Source organism: Phoenix dactylifera, chromosome 2, assembly GCF_051530095.1.
Source record: "Phoenix dactylifera cultivar Ajwa chromosome 2, Ajwa_hap1_PhDact_Kaust_v1.1, whole genome shotgun sequence".
Taxonomy (NCBI): Eukaryota; Viridiplantae; Streptophyta; class Magnoliopsida; order Arecales; family Arecaceae; genus Phoenix; species Phoenix dactylifera.
This window is the reverse complement of record NC_143191.1, coordinates 52546306-52561482: the sequence shown is the minus strand read 5'-3', so window position 1 is coordinate 52561482 and position 15177 is coordinate 52546306. Positions and strand designations below refer to the sequence as shown.

General features: G+C 36.4%; 1 protein-coding gene and 2 long non-coding RNA genes across 4 annotated transcripts; 2 read left to right on the top strand and 1 right to left on the bottom strand.

Annotated features, from left to right (window-relative positions):
- The first annotated feature begins 2055 nt into the window (after nucleotides 1-2055).
- Nucleotides 2056-8584, top strand: LOC103719723 (NADH dehydrogenase [ubiquinone] iron-sulfur protein 5-B). Of its 2 annotated transcripts, XR_015975818.2 has the most exons (3): nucleotides 2105-2239; nucleotides 5576-5700; nucleotides 8261-8584. XR_015975818.2 is itself a non-coding variant. In XM_008809099.5 (2 exons), exons 1-2 carry the CDS (start codon nucleotides 2090-2092, stop codon nucleotides 8366-8368), a joined length of 258 nt encoding a protein of 85 aa, XP_008807321.2. In that variant the 5' UTR covers nucleotides 2056-2089; the 3' UTR covers nucleotides 8369-8584. The 2 variants fall into 2 exon arrangements, 1 of the variants encoding a protein (XP_008807321.2); XM_008809099.5 differs by lacking the exon at nucleotides 5576-5700 and having other exon boundaries at nucleotides 2056-2239.
- LOC148714908 (uncharacterized) lies at nucleotides 2246-5028 on the top strand. The gene is made up of 2 exons (XR_015975819.2): nucleotides 2246-4728; nucleotides 4858-5028. It is a non-coding gene; the product is annotated as an uncharacterized LOC148714908 (long non-coding RNA).
- Nucleotides 8585-9976: 1392 nt separating the features above from the next.
- Nucleotides 9977-14859, bottom strand: LOC113463570 (uncharacterized). Its single transcript, XR_015975820.2, has 2 exons — nucleotides 12999-14859; nucleotides 9977-10925 (listed from the first exon to the last, which is right to left on the bottom strand). It is a non-coding gene; the product is annotated as an uncharacterized LOC113463570 (long non-coding RNA).
- Between the last annotated feature and the right edge of the window lie 318 nt (nucleotides 14860-15177).

Genomic DNA, 15177 nt, shown 5'->3' with positions numbered 1-15177 from the left:
CCTCACCCTAATTTTGGACAGAATTTATGATATTCTAGCCGCTAAAAGAAAAGTATATATATATATAACCATGGAGCTACATTGTGATAGTGCTCACAACATAGATAGCCCTAACAAGCAAAAAAAAAAAAAGGAACGCTACGTATCTCGAAGCACTCCAAACTCCGTATCTATCTAAGTAGATATCGAAGTGACTGCTTCGTGATTCAATGATAAATTCGTGAGAAAAAAAAAATTCTTCTTTCATGCCAAAGATACCACCCCCATCCCACGCTTACACATGAATAAAGCAATAAGTGGCCTTCTATTCAGATCAATTGGATTGTGAATTCATGTTACAACGGAGGAGGAGATACTCGAGAACATCACAGCCAGCCCAAAGCACTAAAAAGAGAGTCCAAAATCCAACAAGAATTTAGTCCATGATTCAGTGCTTGGTCCCCATGTTAAAGAACTTGCTCAGAGATGTCCACGCATGACCCACCTTAGAAGGGGTACACAGCCACCTAGTCTCTCAATTAAGAATGGAAGTCACGATCATCAGATAGTAGTCAATTCCTCTCATACGTCCACAGTCTCTCAATTCTTCTCCCACACATGCCTCATGCTAGTCCTCCACGTGAGCTGGCTAATCATGCAATCTCACTCGGGCCATCAGATTTATCACAAAAAAATGGCCAGCCACATAAAATGCCTACAGGAGCTTGTCCTATCAGATGAACAACAACTTAGGGCTCGTTTGGTTTGCGAGAAAAGAAGGAGAAAAAATGTGGTCAACGGAAAAATAATGAGATGCCTCTTGTTTGGTTGGAGTTTTTAAAGGAGAGAGATGGAAAAGTTGTATTCCCATGGGAATATGATTCCCACATTTCATGAAAAAGTCTTTCCCATGAGAAACATGGGAAAGTTACTTTCCCATGAGGCGGAAATTACTTTATTTTTATTTTTTCCCAATAAGGCCCTTCAACATTAAAGAAGCATTAAAGAGACATTAAAGACCTAATTTTTATTAAGGGCATAATAATTATACATAACTTTCTTAGGAAAGTGGATGGCCAACCAAACATAAGCATTTTGGAAATTTGTCATTTTCCCATGGTCAACCAAACATGCCAAAAGTACTTTCCTAGGCATCCTCTTCCTAGAAATTTGTTTTCCAGATATCATATTCCTAGGAAGGGAAAAGCTTCCCGCAAACCAAACGAGCCCTTAGATCTTTCGCATTCCATCAGTAGTTTTCACACCACCCAGCTCAAAACCACATTATTATAAATTAATTTTGTAATTCAAATAAATTTGTATATAAAATAAAAAATAAACTATAAATCATAAAATAAATTATATTTTTTTAAATTAAAAATAAATTATACTTATATTCAATAATATGAAAAATCTATATCCATTCTTTTGAGATTTATTTATATCCAATACTTTAATGTATGACTTAGTAGTATGTTAGTCAAACTATTAATTTTAAATAAAATTCAAATATTATGTAAAAAAATTAAAATTGATCAAAATAACCTTACATGATATACCAACCACCTAAGATTATAAGAAAATGTATATATCCTCTTTCTCATTCAAAAATAATTTTGTTTTTTTATATGAGATTACCGTTGTTGCTGTTAATTTAATTGAATGTAAGCGTAGATTTTATAAATTATGAGTATAAGTATAATAAATATAAATTTTGAATTTTTTAATAATTTATTCTAATTTATAGTGTCTTAGCCAAGTTAATATTGGTTCACCAGATCAGATGGCAATGAATGGAGACGAACAGTGCGGCAGACTGGATCGTTTTTTTTGCTGCATATTATTTTAGAGTCGTCTTATGGGGTTTTTTGGAGTATGTGCTGGTGGTACTAGAACATATTTTATACTTTGATTATTTTGGGCGTACTCATGGTTGAATACAGTGAGACGCTTTCAGCTGCGAGTACGCTCATGCAAAAAAGAAAAAAAAGAAAGAAAAAAAAAGGCCGAGATATCAGGCACATAGCAACGGTTTCGATTGCTTGCTTCCCATCATTTAGTCTTCCTCGCTCCACTGGATCCGTAGAGGGCCGGAACGAGACAGAGAGGGATGGCGTCGGGGTGGGGGATAACGGGGAACAAGGGGCGGTGCTACGACTTCTGGGCGGACTTCAGCGAGTGCATATCCGGCTGCCGCGAGCCCAGGGACTGCGCCCTCCTCCGCGAGGACTACCTCGAGTGCATCCACCACGCCAAAGAGGTCTTTTCTAATCCGAAAACAAAAAAAATAAATAAATTTTATTCCTCATCTACTTTTAATTTCAACAAATTCTTCATATGTCGCTTGATCATATCATCCATCGACAAATCATGGCTTAATTTTTGGATGCTGGTGTTGAAAAGGTTTTGGCTATTAGCTAGGAGATTTGTTTAATTGTTCCATTCGTATTGATTTCACGAAAATCTGATGCAAGGTACTATTGGGACCCCATTTCTTCGAATAGAGAAGGATCTGAAACATTATTTCTGGAAGCCGCTTCCTGAGATGTGATAGGTAGTGTAATTGATGAGATTTTGGTCAGTCAAGACTAACATAGATGTTGCAGTGGGTAAAAACTGGAACAAGGTAGTTCTCCTATCAATCTGTATTATTTAGCGAAAGATTCAGAGAAAACCTAACTAGAGAGAGAAAGAGAGTTTCTCTCTCCATTTTTCCACAACAGGAAAAAAGAAATAAAAAAGAGAATTTGTTGCTGTCCCTTTAGTTTCTGAAGTTAAAGTAGATACTGAGGGTTAGTTTAAAGAGCTCGAACTGGCTCCATCTCTCTCTTTCTCTCTCTCTCTCTCTCCACATGTATATGTTGATAGTTATATGTTCCTAGGTGTATATGGATGCATAGATATCTTATCTCTTGACATCATTGGTGATTGCAGGCACTATTGCTTGAGGTAGGGGAATACTCTTAGGGAACAAAAAATGACAACTGTTTCATTCTTTTTCTGTTAATTAAAACAAAAATGAGAGAATTGGTTGAGAGAAAATGACGGGTTAAAGTTGACATGGATCCTTATGAAGACATGACTTCCTTTGTGGGAATGTTGCCAGGAGAAGGATTTTTATTGCACGCAAACATGAACTACAAATGACAATTGAAAAGGAAGACTAACTGTTGACTATGGAATATTCCCTTTTGATTTGACAGACGTGTGGTTGAGATTTGAGCAAATTAATATGGACTGTTGTTGTATATGAATGATACATTTTAATCTTATATCTTTTTTCTTTAGATATGTATTCTGAGCTTATGCGGATAATAAGGAATGGTTATGATTATGTCAATTCTGATGTTACCTATGTTGGTAATGTTATTGTTATAAAATGATAATGGGTACTTGGTTTGTTCTATATATTGGCTGTTAGATGTTGATAGTGAGAATATTTCTTGATGAATGATTGGCAAATGAGGATCCATAAAGCTCGCCCTAGATAGGTGGGAAAAGGCTAGATGGCTATGGTTATGGTTTAGTAAGAATATATCTTGTTAATAATCTTTGAAAATGACATGGCTGCTCTTATTTATTCTGCTTCTCTTACCTATGGGATATGTCAGCTTCTTCCTTCAGTTCATTCCAATTTGGTTTAATCACTTTGCTAGAAATCATAAACTTTTTGCTTGCATTACACTATTCCTTTTTTAAAAGAAATTCTAACCTATTATGAAGAAAATGTATCAACAATGGTTGTTATGGTAGCTATGGGCATTATATGTAGACTAGGGCCAAACAAATTCTAATTGTCTGTATATTTTTCCTTTAGAAGTGTGCAACAACAGAAGTTAAAGCATATTTACAATGTCTTTTCCTTTGAAATTTCTTTATTCTAGCTAGTAACCATCATCATCGCTGAGCCCTTTTCCTTGTAAAATATGGCAGCAGAATTCATAGTTGAGAAGACTCCACTAAGAATTGAGAAGATTTTAGAACCAGTTGTCAACATGATGTTAGCCCTCTAGAAATTGATGCAGCAACCAGGTTTAGGCAAGATGGGGGCCTGCCGTGAAACCTATATGGTTAGTTGCTTGTAGGAAGATCTACTTTATTGCTTAAAGATATTAAGCTCATACGACCAAGGGGCAATCCCCAAAAACTATCCATAGATGAAGGGGCGAGGGGATAAATTTGTTCCAGCTATATAATCCATTCCCTTCAGTTTTCTTTTTAATTATTAATAAGAATATGAAGGATGCCATGTTTAAATTCTTGTCCATATGTGTTTCTTTTTGTGGTCTAGACTAGTTCTCTGATGGCCGATTTACAATGTTTATAAGACTTGAATGTTAGACTTGAGAACACCAATACTTTGTGGACAGAGTCAGAAGTTCTGCAAGTGAGGAACGTGGAGACCCTCCAAAGGCAGAGGACAAGCCTTGGGCTGAGTCGAGACCTGACTTTAGACTTGAGAACTGAAAATTTCTGGACAAAGTGAAGAAGATCTGCATGTGAGGAATGTGGAGGCCCTCCAAAGGCAGCGGACAAACCTTGGGCTGACGATAATCAGCCAGAAGTTGAAGGAAAAAGGATCGAGGAGAACTAATCCTAAGGATAATAGGATTCTGCAAAAATCCTACAGTGGAGCTTAGAGGAATAAGAAAATTTCTTGCATACCCGGATATGGTAGGAGTGGACAGATGACTTGGGAGTTGGGACTTGGGAGGGCTGTCTGCCTTAAATCTTCTTTGATATCCTGATGTGAGACAAGTGGATGACAAGCTTGGGAGGACAATTACCTCTGTTCCTTTACTTTTCTTTCTTTTCTTTTTTTTTGTTTGCACGCACACGTGATTCTCTTCAATTCTTTGAGTCTCTTCTACTGTTTAGGTGCCCAAGGAGCAAGGAGAAATGGATGCTCCTTTTATTACATGAGAAGAGAATGGGTAGATGTTCTTCTATCATCTCTCCTAAAGGGATGTGGGCCCCAATACACCTCGCTTCCCTTTACTGATGTCTTAGGTAAGCTGGTGCTGCCTGGTAAAACAAAAACAAATAAAAGCTTAAAAATGACTAGGGTGTGATATAATCTCTGTTATTCAAAAAACTAGATGCCTAAAATATGTAAATGATGTGCCTAGACACATAAAATTAGATCCGAGGATTGAAATTTTGGCTGAAACTGATATGTTTCAGCCAAAAACAGGCCGGTTTCAGCTCGAAACAATTCAAAACTGAGCAAACTGAGCTGGTTTAGATTTAATTCAGCAAGATTGACCAAGTTTGATCCTCTTTTGGTGGTTTCTGCTATTTTCAGGCTGAAACTGATTATATATTGCTGCTTTTATTCATAATATGGGTATTTAATATCATTTTTGGAATTGTTTTTACATTTTTTTGCCATTTCTCCATTTCTATAAGTAAAATTGACTTAATGGCATCAACTTTGGGTTTTTAGTTAAAGGGAAAATACTTATTAATGATAAATCTAACCTATCTAAAATAAGTAATTTCTTGATATTGACCATATATTTTGTGGGATTTTAAAGATTATAAACATTTGAGTGTTTGACTTCAAGAAGTTTAAGTAAAAGGTTGCTTTTTCCAGACATAGAGAATAATTTTGGATTCATAAGCGTATCTTCAAAAAGAAGCAGGAGAAAAGGAGTCTATGCAAATATTTGAGCTTGGATTTGTTAATCTTAGCTTAAATCCTCAAGACATTTAAATGAGGTACATCTAATCATGGTCTTTTTCATACTTAGTATACTATAATTTTTATGTTGAGACTTGCTGCTTAAACAATGGTAATGATTATATCAAGTTTCATATTCATATGTAGTTCTATGTTAGTATATTTTACCGCTATAGATATTTAGACTATCAAGTATCCAAGAATTAGTATTAATGCAAACGATACAATATGTTTTAATATATGTTTCCTTCGCTTATTTTGTTTTTCTCTTATTTTTTCTAACCTAATTCATCATATTTCTTAATTTTGACTGCAACTCTGAATGCAAGTTGAAACTTGACAAGCTTGACCAAAATGGAGACAATTTTCTTACCTTGATCAGATTGAAGACCTGCACTAACTGAAAAAGAGAGCAAAATAAATTAAAATTGCAGCAAATTGATTTAATGATGTAATCCTTTTTGTTCCCAAATTTCTGTTTTGTCTCACCATTAACACATGATCTCCAATCTTGATTGTATTATTTTGTGTTATCCATTTTTTTCTTTGACCCTCGTATACAACTTCATTAGTGCAAGATTTCAAAATGCGCTTTTTTTCTCCTGATGTATCAGTCAACAGATTTCTGAATGTTTAGCTTTTCAATTGAAGAGGACAATGCAGTTGTAGCAGCATAAAGCTACATGTTGCTGTTCCCCTCCAAGCTCTTCCTTAAGATCAGATCTTGATCTGGGGTAACAAACAACTTAAATTTACAGTCTTCGACTACTACCACCTAATTGAAGAGGAGTTAATAAAACATGATCCAGTGAGAGTGTATGATCCAATGACAGCGTATTGTTTCATTTGAAAGGTTACTATGCCATAATATATTCCACTCACCTAAAGTTATGTTTTTTTATAAGGAACAAGCAATGAATGATGGAAATTTCAATTGAGGCATGGAAGTACAGAAAATAGGCATTTTAGTAAGAGCCCCATGCATGGATATCGATGGTCATCTGAGTAGACTTACTAGCACATTAAACTTTGTGTTCTGCATCATTTGATTAAAACTACTAGTTGGTTCATGATGGATTGACAAAGTTGTCAAACCATGCTAATCCCTTCTACGTTATGGGGCTTTCATTTAACTGCAATTCCTGAATCAGCTTGCATGGCGGGTAGGTATAAGAAATAAGCACATGTCTTCATATATAAAGAGAAACATGTATGACGAAGAGATGTATAAGAACTGAAATTAGTAAAGTAGGCACATGTATATGTCTATGTCTGTATGACTGTATGTCTGTGGCTCTATACAACATAGAAATCATTTAGGGCTCGTTTGGTTCGCGGAAAGTATTTTTCCTCCTAGGAATATAATTCCTGGAAAACAAATTCCTAGGAAGAGGATGCATAGGAAAGTACTTTTGGCATATTTGGTTGACCATGAGAAAGTGACAAATTTTCAAAGTGCTTATGTTTGGTTGGACTGGGAAAGTTATGTATAATTTCTATTATGCCCTTAATAAAAATTAGGTATTTAATGTCTCTTTAATGCTTCTTTAATGCTGAAGGGCCTTTTTGGAAAAAAATAAAAATAAAGTGATTCCTGCCTCATGGGAAAGACTTTTCCATGAAATGTGGGAATCATATTCCAATGGAAATACAACTTTCCCATCTCTCTCCTTTGAAAACTCCAACCAAACAAGAGGCATTTCATTACTTTCCCGTTGACCACACTTTCCTCCCTTTTTTTCCCGCGAACCAAACGAGCCCTTAGCTACAAATGGATCCAAGATCCCAATTGCATAAAAAGAGGCTTCCTGTGGCTCTCAGTACTACCTGCAAAGTAACATTCACATGAGCTGCTTGCTTAGCTGCATCTTTTCTTTTTACTATTGATATTTAAATTACAAACAAGAACTAGAAAGCATAGATGTCAAAACATGCAGATGTCATCTCTGTAAAATCTTTGAGTGGGATGAGAAATTTTGAGAGCTTTGAATGTGTTTGATAGTTTATGTACCTTGAGTCTGATTTTTCAAATAATAATTGCCTGAAATGAGAATTCTGATTGCATGTCTATTTCCATAATGTCTTATCTATGGTCTTCCTTGGAACAATATGGTACTGGAAACTCTGAGTCATTTAATATGCGTACCTAAAACCCAAGACAAGTTTAATGACATCAGTTGGTAAATGCTGGGAAACTTGACATGATGGAGCTACCAAATAAATTACATTTCATGATTAAAAAAATTGCACGAGTATTGAAAAAAATGTTTTTTTGTTAATAACATTTTCGATGAATAGTCATGTCCACATCTGAAAACCAGGTGCTAATTTTCTGACAGTTGTAATGTTAGAACTCACTGCTCTACCTTTCAATTTTCCGCATGGTTAAAACTAACAGAAGGGGATTAGGGTCTTAGACATTAGAAGCTTGCACCTATCTGTGTTTCTAGGGGTAATAATATCAGCTCCGATATACTGTAAAGATCCTTGATGAAATACAAGCATGAAAGCTGCATGCTTTTACTTATGGACGATATTATGAAGATAATAAAAGTTCTAGATACAATTCCTGCCTTAACTAAGTGAAATTTGTTGCAGTTCCAACGAAGAAACAGAATTTATAAAGAGGAGCAACGTCAAATCAGAGCAGCTGCAAGGAAGGCTGAGGAGGAAGCTGAAGAGGGTGGTACGAACAGTCATCATTAGCAGTCATCACAAGTATCTACTACCATGCCGAGGACTAATTGTTGAGCGGATGCTTGTGTTTCACATTGACTGTTTTTAATTCAGTGTTCGTGTCATATGCTTGGCCAATTCCAAGGCCAAGCTAAGAACCATAATAACCTGAACAAGGTTACCATTTTGTTTAAAATTTGGTCTGATTTTCAGTGAGGATTAAGAAAAATATTTCGTTTGATTGCTGATTTTCTTTTGGTTCATCATATTTGACATGCTGAACATCAGAATGATAATGGTTGCATGTGTTGCCAGGTTTCTAGATTTGTGAGGTATATATCGATGAATAACAGGATATTTGATTTTATGCCTTTTCATCCATAATACTTTCTATTGCACTGCTCGATCCGAATTCTTCTTATGGATAAAGGGAACCTTTCAAGGGGGCATTGGTTGATTTATGTTAAGAGTGGACCCAAAGCTCAATGATTTTCTCTGTGAGGACAAAGAAACATGTTTTGTTAATTTGTTTTCATCACTTCCATTACTTCATAACATGTTTTTGCTCATTTGTTAATTTGGTCATTAGGTCAATTAATATTTTGTGCTGGCTTTGGTAACCTAATCACGGCAACCCGAATATTATTATGTTGTCATTGTTAGCATGTAACATAATGATTCCTGAGCTCGCCTGGCACACTCCTGCAAAGCTCTTTTTTTGGGTGATGGACTCCTGCAAGCTCTTTAATGTTTTGACTTTGTATGCGTGTCATCTTGATCGCGATAATCTGTGAAAATATAAGTGGCTGCATGTCACAGTACCAATGCCAAAAAAACAGTCCAAACTCCAATTAAAGCCCAAATGGCTGGTGTTAAACTCTTGGCTCCCAAGTATGACAGCTTCCCAACCGGTGAACCGTTTGTGGTGTGGGACAAAGCGTAACAGCGGTTCTCACAAGAACTCTTTTATTCAACATCATGTGATCATAGCTGGTTTCTCATTGTGATCCATGCATAGCTTTTAGATGCTTGCCATGACAGTCCAGCAAACTGTGTTCGATCGAACTTGATTCCAGCGTCAAAGAAAACCAACTCCTTAAAGCAGTTGGTACTGAGATATCCCAGAAAATTAGATTTATATATATAGAGAAAACTGTACATAAGTACATTCATGTGTGTATACACACATGTATACATGTATATATATATACATTATACAGAGAGAGATGTATGTGGATATATTCTTCATGTTACTTGGCGGCCAAATATTTCCCTCTCAGTTTTTCCAAAATCTATATAAGAACACACACACACAACTTAGCTTGCCTTCACTGCTAGTGTATCATTTCTAGATTACCTGCCAAGCATCATATGGATGAGCTGATGATTGGTCGCTCGTGAACTGAGAAGGTGGAACTGTCACACTAAGAGCATCAACTCCTTTTAACCCTCAAATCTCTGTTCACCACCTTCCACATCACAAACCAACCATGGTAATTCCATGGAATAGTGAAATTTCTTTGGTAGAAACCCTCCATGGCTTTTTCTTTGCTGAGGTAACCCTCCATGGCTTTGCCATCTGAAGGGTGCAAAGGAAACAGTTTAAATACAAGGGAACATGTTCTCATCATGAACCTCTCTCTCTTTTTTTCAGTGGGAAACTAAGGTCTCAAGAGATTCATATCTTCGAAAAATATATTTGGAGAAATCTGCCATAGGTTGGGGGCGGTGAAGGTAAGAGGTCAGTAGGAAACTCGAAATCGAATATCTCCCTGCTAGCCAATCTGCTGGTTGATTAGCTTCACAACAGATGGGAGTGAGATACTTTGGAATACAGAAGCTGATCCTTGAAAGGAATAATGTCTAGCAACAAAGGATGGCAAGAAGCTGAGCAATCATGAGGGGCACTGATCCATTTTATCACTCTATTGGAGTCACCCTCCAACCATAATCTATTCAAATAGCCACATTGATTGCTTCCCAAGCTGCCCTCAGTTCAACCAATGAAATAAGTACCATGTAAAATTCTAGATCCAGCATAAATGAGACGCTCAAGGCGATCCCTAATAGTAAAACCAATACCAGCTTGGCCAACCTTATGTGAGTCATCAAAGTTGATCTCCACTATATCACAGGGCATCCAACGAACCTGCAATGGATAAAAGATGGATTGCCTCACAAAACCTGTCATGCCCCCTATAAGCCATGAATCAGAGGTATCGGGCCTCGGCAAGTCAGTTAAGCACAGGTTGCTGTTTCCTGGAGCATCCCCTCAAAATAGGGTTTGACCCTGCAGCTGCCCACAAAGGGGGAAAAAGGTAGGAAGCAGAAGAAGGAGATGAGCTGCTTCAAGTAAGAAGCCTGAGTTGTTAGAATGTGCAGCATGAGCAATAGAACAAACAAGGTAGGCATGTTTGAAAACTGAAATGCTATTTTGGAGCCAATACCACCTTGGAGGAGTACCTGTCAGCTGCCAAGATGCCAGCATAAAGTATAACACTTCCCCCCATTTTATCTGGCACCAGCAAAGCTTTGTGCTACATTTTTTCAGCGTAAATAACTAAGTCTGCCCGAAACCATTTCTTACCTGCGACCACCACAATGCATTGATACAGGAGAAAGAAATACAGCAAAGTAGCTAGTAAAAAACCTACCTCAATCCCCCCACCATACTACAGCCACAATAAAAAAATTATCCATATTATTAGAAAATGCATGATCATTGTTCAATTAGAGATTCTTTCATTTATCCATCTATTTAATTCCAGCTTCACTTAAAACATATACTTCTTTCAAGACAATACAGAAACAAATACTTCCTGATTTTCCATATACAATTCTTAATTTTTTATGACTTCCCTCTCTCTCTCAAAAAAAAAAAAAAAACTTATTATAAATTCAAGTTGCCCATTAGCAATAATCACAGCCCATTTTTCTCTCCCTAAATTTCTGATCTTAAATGATTTCCCAAGTTTATGCAAAATTATAAAATTTGCCAAGGCAAGCTAATCTTGTATCCTTGCATATGACCATGATTAAAAAGAACCATACAGAGTACATGCAGCACCTACTCTGTATTTCAACTTTGAACTTTGAAGGTATACCATGTGCAGCTACGCATCATAGGAATGTACAATGTTCGACATAAAAGCTACCCCTGTTTGTTGTTAGATCAGGATGTCTCCATTCCAGAGCTGAGAATGCCAAAAGGTCCAATCTCTTGCTAAATAAATCACCCCATTGAGTCCTAGCAACACCCATGCAGTGTTCATTTTACCCTCATTTTATTGCATAAGCAAACTACTCACACACTGCCCAGAGAGATATTGATAAGTCAGATGAGAATTGTTGGATTCATCCAAAACTACTCATCATTTCTGGCATATCTTAAAAAATATGTAGACACCATTTGAGATCATAAAATTGCCGAAAAGAGTTGGAAGGCTTGCTGCCAAAATAGGAAGCTTCATTTGTTCTACATCTCAATGCATCACTGCTCTCTTTAATATTTTGCTCTGTTAGTTCAATTATTCTTTCTCAAGTAATAATACAAACATAGGGATATTGAAGAATACAAGAATATAGATCATTCTAGTATATTCATATAAAATTGTCTTACTGTAACAAAATAACCAAAATAACTTGTTTTAGTATTTTTATGCAGATTTTTTTCCCCGTGGTACATTAGAAAAGAATCAGAAGAACAAAAGGTCAATAAATCAGGATTGTCTATAACAGTGATTCTGCAGGTAGTTGCAGGAGGTTAAATCCTAACCTAAGACGACGAAAGCAGTAACAAAAGGTTAAAAAAAGGTTGATTATATTTATATATATATAGATAGATAGATAATTAGATAGATATTGATAGATAGATTTCTCGTTTCTTTTGCCGCTTCGAGGAAATTTTTACAATTTTTGATTTAAGGTATCAGCCCAAGGCAGTGCAGTGAATATCAAATTGAGTTCCACATGAAGAAAAAGGAAAATCAGATTTAAAGTGTCCTGAATTTACACTTTGGAAAAATGATTTCACTAAGCTGAACACTGATTCCTGTACTAAGTTTTCAACTTAAAGTTCTTCTCTATCTGACCACTCATTTGATGTAAAAGACCTGGATGACAATTATGCTACTAAGCTTTTCATTATGAAGAGTCTACATGAGAACTGAAACCAGAATGGCATAATAAAGTAAGTCTAATCCCTAATATACAAACATATCAATGGTATTCATGCAGTTCTTAAATAACTTTTGCAATTCAAGTTGAATTTCAGAATGGCATATCAAAACAGGTAATTTCATGGCGTATAATAGTGAACCGACATAATGTTTGTTCATGCGTTATAAGATCCATATATATTATATAACCCCCTTGGTCCAGTCATAGATCTGAATATTTTGCAATTGCATTTACAGCTTATTAGGATTCAAGCATTCATTCAGCAAACTAAATAAAAAATAAATTAACTAAATATGATACGTGCCAAGACTAGTTAATAAATTAGTATATCTAGAGAAACTTATCAGTGCTTGGAAATAACCAGGAAAAAATCCACTGGAATAAGTCATTATTCAACCAATACTAGAAATTCAAATACAAATCTAGGAAAATTTGTCAAATTTGGAAATAGCAACAAAAAAAAAAAAAAATTTGATAATACCTTGTCCAAGAAAGCAGAGATCTGCACCTGTAATACTCCAATGCACTATCCAACATAATCCTCTAATACTCTTTTTGATGTGGGAAGAAGGATTTCGAAACACTCACTGCTCTCCAAACTCTGAACCTTCCTCACCAGCTCGACACCTCTAACCTTAGTGCTTAAGTTTTGGTGATGATGAGAAGTAATTGCAATATGAGGGAAAGAATGATAACAGAACTGATTACGCATCACAGATCATAACAGAACCACAAGAGGACTAACCCCTCCTGGGTAAGTCATCCCTGATTTTTGATTAGAAACAAGAAAAGAAAATTAGGATATACATACCACCTCCAACTCAACCAACAAGAAGAAGCCATATGTAGTAATAAGAGAATCACTGTTTTAGGAGAGGGGGCAGACTTTCACATGATTACCATGATGAACGTCAAAAAACAGATACTTCTAGAAGTTTCTGAGAAAATGCCCTTGACATTAAAATTCATAAGTTGTTGATAAAAGAATAACTTATAATATTTAACAAACAAAACAAACTAGGAAAGCAGAAAAAGAAATGGCATCTGGAGCTTGAATATGAGGAAAGGCTTATTTGGTCCCAGTTACTAGAAAGCTTATGCGATCTCCAGTAGGCTGCAGTAGCCTGCATAACAACAAACCTTCTAGATTACAAAGGACATGATTTTTAACTGAGGATGATAGTGGTATTTTGATGATTAATACAATGATTAAGAGTATGTTACAAGTTAATTCGATACATCATTAATAAGTCTGTCACTCTCGATACATTAGTATAATGAGATTAAGATGTATTTCAATGATTATTAATGAGATAAAATTTGTGATAGGAAAGGGATAGTGAATTCTAAATTCTAATTCGGCAAAGTTTCAAGTGAAACATACTCTTAAGTGGACAATAGTAATTTTCATTGTTTGGAGTATGTAGCACTACCATGACATATATTCAAAATTGTTTAAAGGTTATTTCATTGATTATATGGATGAATCTAACCTTAAGTTGCAGCAAAGTGTAGATTGAGTCGACCCCAAGATTGATTGAGTCGACCCCGGCACATCAAGAAACCATCTGGCACACTTCTGCAAAAATGGCACGGATGAACAGTACTTGGGTCGACCCAAGCAAAGGATGAGTCGACCCAATCCTCAAGCCTCAAGAAAATAGTTCTATGGAAACCCTGAGAGGGTCGACCCAAATGAAACTTGAGTCGACCCAAACTTGAGTCGACCCCAAGTTAACATGAGTCGACCCAAAGGCAATGACATTCAAAAATAGGTTCTCTGGAAACCCTGAGAGGGTCGACCCAAGTGGAAGTTGAGTCGACCCAATTGAACCTTGAGTCGACCCAAGTGAAGGAAGGCTGAAATACAAGGTTCTATGGTTTCTGAGAGGGTCGACTCAAGCATCCCAAGTGAAAGTTGGGTCGACCCCAGTAAAAGTTGAGTCGACCCAAGCACGGGCAGAAGCATAACGGCTAGTTCTGCAGAAGTACTTTCAGACCTCCCAACAGTGAGTAACGGTTAGTTTTTGAATTCTAACCATTGGGGCTTGTCCAATGGATGAAGGAAACTATTTAAAGTGACACTATTTATCAGAGGAAACATCCTTTTGCAAAAATATCAAAGCTTACACAAGAAAGACAAGTGCCCTAATCTTCTTCATCCAAGTGCTTCATTCAAGAGTCAAAAGAAAGTGGTTGAGCAGATTCCAAGAGATATTAAGAGCTCCATCCACCCTTGAAGAGTGAAGCATTCTTGACAAAGAAGAGAGAAGTCTCATCAAGCGATAACTATTCTCTAAACTCTGCTTTGTAGCTTATATGTTATATTTGCTCATCTAGGAGCTTCAACTTTCTTCTTTCTTTTTATTAATCACCTTGTAAAGGTTTGTTGGTGAGCCCGCAAAACCAACGGTGTAGGTTTATTGGTGAACCCGTAAAACCAATTGTGAAGGTTCGTTGGTGAGCCCGTAAAACCAACATAGGTTCTTGGTGATCCCGGAAAATCAAAGTGTAAAGGTTTTTGGATTGTGAGCCCGGAAAACAATCCAACTGTAATCCGCGAGATTATAGTGAATTCCCAAGGGGTCGCTTGGGGAGTGGACGTAGGTGCTTAGGAGAGCACCGAACCACTATACTTCTTGTGTGTTTGTATTGTGCAT